Source organism: Citrus sinensis, chromosome 5, assembly GCF_022201045.2.
Source record: "Citrus sinensis cultivar Valencia sweet orange chromosome 5, DVS_A1.0, whole genome shotgun sequence".
Classification (NCBI taxonomy): Eukaryota; Viridiplantae; Streptophyta; class Magnoliopsida; order Sapindales; family Rutaceae; genus Citrus; species Citrus sinensis.
The window spans coordinates 27,846,234-27,851,727 of NC_068560.1; the positions used below are offsets into that span (position 1 = coordinate 27,846,234).

Sequence of the window (5,494 nt, forward strand, 5' to 3'; positions counted from 1 at the left end):
CCGTCAGGTGTCAGTCATTTTATAAAAAAAAATGGAAATAATTTGATCAGCCACCAGAGCTTTACTTCAGTGATGCATGTATATTCTAAGCTTCATGACATCATATTAAAAACGTATTGCTAAGGTGATTTGAAATTCGTTTTATCCAATGAATGTTACATATACTGGTATGTTTAATATTTTGTTTTGGTTAAAAATTTTGCTATCTAACAGCTAATAACTGAATTTGACTCATTTTTATGTAAATTTTATAGACCCACCGATTCACCATTTTTTAATGTTATGATCATTGTAGGCATGTTATATTTTAAATTATGACTCCATGTGAAACCAAAATTTAAATTTTACCATCTTTTATAGGAATTGATTATGATAATCAAATAAACACAATAAACAAACACAAGGCAAAAAAATTTACGTGGTTCGACATATTAATTAATATGCCTACATCCACGGGTGGTGATACCAATAAGCCACTATATAATGAAAAAGTGTACAAATAATAATAAGCTCTCAGATGAGCCAAAAAAGAAAAAAAAGAACACCAAGATCAACACTCAAAAATCAAAATCAATCAATCCCCAGCGGTTTGGCCTCACAAGAGCTCTCTCTGTGTTGTGCTTTCCCTCATTCATTCTCTTTACAAATACAAAGGCTCGCAAAAAAAAAAAACAAATTACTGAAAACATACATAGCAGATTAAAAAAGCACGCGCCCCGCCCGTCCCCAATTCCTGCTTTGCGACGCCATTTCGTAATTCCTTTTTGGCTGAAAAATTAATATCGCTTTCCCCAACAAAACAAATGAATCAGTTAGACAAATATATCTAATTTTAATGGACATTGTTAAATTAATGAAGAAGAGTGGAGTAGAGAGCAAACGAGAAGGAAAGCGTATACAAATTATAATTACTAACCAGAGTTATTAGCACCATTACATATATATATCCCTGCTGAATCCCCTCCTCTGTTCACCATTCGTTTCTAAAATGGATTAAAAAATAACTACTAATTAATTTTAATTAAAATAGAGTGAGACACGCAATGCATGCAGGAGATCTAGAAAGAAATTACCCGTGGCGGTGGCCGTGGGTGATTGTATTTTGTAATTGCAGCCGCGCGCTTTCAGTAAATCTCGATGTTGGGAATGTGGCGTATCTTAGGCCAGTCCTCTCCTGTCTCCTCTCTACAACGTTCTTCTAAAATAGGACATTCCCCCCAAATCTCCAAATTCTGGAGCGTTGTCTTCTGAAGAAGGTGATCGGGCAGTGTTTTTAATTTACGGCAACTCCAAATAATCAAGGAAGAAAGACGTGGCATGATTATGATTTCTCCCTTTATTGCTGTCCCGAAATCCCACTCTTCCAGTTCTTCCATATTACGAAATATGAGCTGTTTCAATTTGGGAAAGGCAATAACTGAGGAGCCATCCGTATCACTTTCTACTCCCAAAAATTCATTACCTACTCTTTTCACGCTTTTCATTCCTGCAATATAAAGAGATTGAAGGGATGGCAATTTTCCCAAAGGAGGCAAATGCTCACAATTTCTGCAATTGTAGAGATATAAATCCCTTAAGTTGGTTAATGACATGACCCAATTTTTGGGAACAACATTCCTCCTGCCTCTGTATTCATGTATCTCTAAATTCTTTAAATTAGGAGGTGGTCCCAAGGCTTCAAGAAGCCGTTCATCTTCATCCTCCTCATTCTCCCTCCTCCCAGCTTGTTCTTCATCTCCATCTCTTAAATGATCAAAAGTAAGTCCCAAATCAAAGAGATTTTTCTTTTTCTCAAGTTCAGCCCTTCTAGCCTCCCCCGCATCTGACACATAACCCAGCCCACGTATCCTGCAGTCTCGAAGGAGGTTAAGCTTTTTAAGAGACCCAAGGCTACATGCTCTGCCATATCCTCCACCCACAACAAACTTTGTCACTCTCCGAAGCCTGATTAATTCCCCAATCCCTACCGGCAAGTACCTTAAAGATTCAGTCCGGTCATTGTCTAAATACATCAGCTTTCTTAACCTCCCAATCCCTTGAGGTAATTCTCTAAGTTTTACACAACAACTAACATCTAAACGTTCTAAATTATACAACTCACACAACGTCTCGGGTAATGTTTCTATCTCCCTTTGATTGGCCAAACTAAGGTATTTCAAATGTAATAAGTTTTCTATATTTGTTGGAACTTCTTTGATGAAATCCTCAGGCGACCTCTCATTATGCACCTCTAATTTTAATGCCCTCAAACAAGTTAATTTATCAAATAATTGAGGTAGGATTACGCTAGAACGTTTAGTACTTTCAAGTAAGAGGCTACGCAATCCTCGCAATGCTTCAACATTGTCGTAAATGGGCATCGGACCGCAGCCTATAGCTAACATCAAATGAAGGATTTTTTTCTCCGCAAAAGAACTCATAGCTAACTCTTCACCACTATGGAATTCTACTATTAAACATTCATTACTACATAAGTATTCGGCAAAGTCGTGCACTATGTCATGCATTTTGCATAGAAATAATTCACCATCATATCCTCTTCCAAATTCCTGAAAGAATGAACGGCTAGCTAAGACATTGAAATACTCTTCACCAATTTCCTCCATCTCTTTGTTTCTTTTATTGTTAAGGAAACCTTGAGCCATCCATAGTTCAATTAACTTATCTTTCTTTAGTATAACGTCTTTTGGAAAGACGGCACAATAAGTGAAACATTGTTTTACCTTAGAGGGTAATTCATTGTAACTCAACAATAGAGGGGCTAAAAGATTTTTCTCAACCTGTTCTATCTCCCATATCTCACTCTTTAAGATATTTTGCCATTCTTTTTCAGTGTTTTTAGACCGCAAGAGACTAGCAATTGTCTTTGTAGCTAAAGGTAAGCCCTTGCACTTTCTTGTAATTTCTCGACCAATTTTTTCTAAATTCTCACGTTCCTCCATGGACTTACCAGCAAATGCTAACGACTCAAACACCGACCAGCATTCCATTTCAGACAACACATTGACAGATATGATGTCAGTTGATCCCATAATACGGGCAACTGCCTCTTTACGTGTGGTAATTAAAATTTTACTTCCATGGAGACAATTCTTTAAGCAGTTGTTGAATTGCTCCCATTTATGGAAATTTTCATTCCACACGTCGTCTAAAACAAGAAGAAGTTTCTTCCCGGCTACATGTTTTTGAATATGTTGCATGAGAGATTGAAACTCAACAAAATTAGGGGCACAACCTGTTAGAGCCTCAATGATTGCTCTAGCGATTCTGAACTCATCAAAACGATCTGACACGCAGACCCATATTCTTTTTTCAAAATTCTTTTCAACATCACCGTTGTTGTAGGCAAATTGAGCAAGAGTTGTTTTGCCTATGCCCCCCATCCCAACAAGTGAGATGATATGGGGCCCCTTTTGTTCTATACTATTCTCACATATTAACCTATCAACCAGTTCGTTCTTCTCATCTTTTCTACCAAATATCTCGGACTCATCAATTGAGGAGACACTTGGTATTCGCTCATATGCTCTCTCATTACTCTTAATAACATTCACAGCAAAACCAAACTGGTCTTTCTGTTTGGCAATATCATCAAGACTTTCATTGATTTCTTTGAGCTTGAGAGCAATGTCACGACGTAGAAAAAGTCGTTTGCAACCAAAGCAAGAGGCAGCAAGAAAGAAGGAACATACCTTCTTGTTAGGATCGAGAGCAGCATTCTCATGATCATCCACTCCATCGATTTTCAGTTTGAGCCTTGCAGTGCTCCACTCCTCCAACACATCTTCCATGTTGTAAGATACGTCTCTGAGTTGATCGAGCCAGAGTCTGACACTTTCCTCCTTTACTTGCCTTTTCTCTGCATCATGGAGCACAGCTTGAATGGCTTGGAGATTCCTGCTCAGCTTCTTCACTTCCTTTCCGACACCCGTTACCAGCCTCACCTGTTCCTTTGTCTCTTCAGCAGCCATGGTAGTCAGCTGCTGCAAGAGAGGGGAAATGATCGCATCAACCATGGTGAAAGAGGAAAAAGAGAGAGAAGAGTTGTAGCAACAGTAATTAATGCTGAAAGAAATGAAGGAGCTAAAAATGTGGTGAAAATGCAGCCGTATTCTTTCAATTCTTATAGTACTGCAAGCAAAATTCCAATTTAGAAATATTTCATTTCAGCCCTTGTGAAAGAAGCTACTGTTATTATTATTACTATTTTTTTTTAATAGTAATATTTGTGATCGTGTCGTCATATTGAGATTTGGAAGCATTTGCTTTACAATCACCCATGAACTTGATAATTTTTAGATTGTTTGATCTGAATTATACGTGTTTTATTAGCTTAGAAATACCCTGACCATCTCTTTCTGATTTTCTTTTTTTTTTTTTTCGAAATTTGACTCGTTTGCATAATTAGTTGAAAGGAAAGAATGAACATATAATTAAACTATGAAAACGCTGCCACATAATATTCTAAGATTCATATCGAAATCGAACCGCTTTATTTAGATTTGTCATTTCTAATAGTGGGAGTTTAGAGTTTAATCTCTAACTTTGATTGTGAAGTGTGAAAAATCAAATAATCTTTTCTACTAGTTTTTCAACAATAATAGACGACAATTCATCATCAGTTATTTCTCATTACGTATAAAATGATCAATCTAGAGTTAGATATTCACATATTTTTTCTATTTCTAATCATTTCAAAATTTAATATAAACTTTAAAAAAAAAATCAATTTGTAATAAAGTGACATAAATATAAAAAAACGAAAATAAAAAGTAAAAATTGCAATGCTGAAAAAAGACAAAACCTTTTGTTTGTTCTATTCATGCCATCTAAAAATGAGAATGATGGGTTGATTGTCATTGTGAACTACCATATAATTGCAACGCGTGAATACTATCAAAGTTATAATAATTCATGGACCCATGCATCCTCTGTTTTTCTAATTATTCCGCGTAGAAGGCTAAGGTTTAACATGTGATTTTCAAATTCATTGTCAAGTGATGTGAACGTTTTAACAATCAACGCTTAATTTTCTTTTTGATGGAGCACAATAACAACTTGAAGATTCCTGGAAGTTGCCTGCAGTTCAAATATTTTTCATTTGAACGAAAACCGTCAATAATTTCCAAACTTAGAAGATATTTATAATTTTCCCACAACCCACCAAAAACTTTTTCATTTAGTGTAACTTTGTAATTTTCTTAGATGATACTTAAAACTGCTAATATCTTCTAATTATTGTTTTAAAAATCTAAATAATTGTATGCCCAATTAACGGATCAGTAGTCTCAGTTCGACATATTTATTTAAAAAAAAAAGAGAAATACACAGTTGTTTGATGACTCTGGAATTGAACATCGGGAAATAAAGAGAAAAAATAACACACTTTATGACGATCATTGCAGATGACATAACAGATGTCAGTATTTATTACCAATTAATTGACATTCTTATTATCAAGTAGTTGTTTTAGACTCGAATTCAAAAGCTCTGC

At 35.6% G+C, this 5,494-nt stretch overlaps 1 protein-coding gene across 2 annotated transcripts; it reads right to left on the minus strand.

Annotated features, from left to right (window-relative positions):
• Window positions 1-402: 402 nt before the first annotated feature.
• On the minus strand, window positions 403-4,444 carry LOC127902144 (putative disease resistance protein RGA1). 2 transcript variants are annotated; one of them, XM_052440836.1, is made up of 3 exons: window positions 1,074-4,444; window positions 917-966; window positions 403-785 (listed from the first exon to the last, which is right to left on the minus strand). In XM_052440836.1, exon 1 carries the CDS (start codon window positions 4,014-4,016, stop codon window positions 1,125-1,127), a length of 2,892 nt encoding a protein of 963 aa, XP_052296796.1. In that variant the 5' UTR covers window positions 4,017-4,444; the 3' UTR covers window positions 403-785; window positions 917-966; window positions 1,074-1,124. The 2 variants fall into 2 exon arrangements, with proteins under 2 accessions (XP_052296796.1, XP_052296795.1); XM_052440835.1 differs by having other exon boundaries at window positions 917-983; window positions 1,074-4,442.
• Window positions 4,445-5,494: the final 1,050 nt, after the last annotated feature.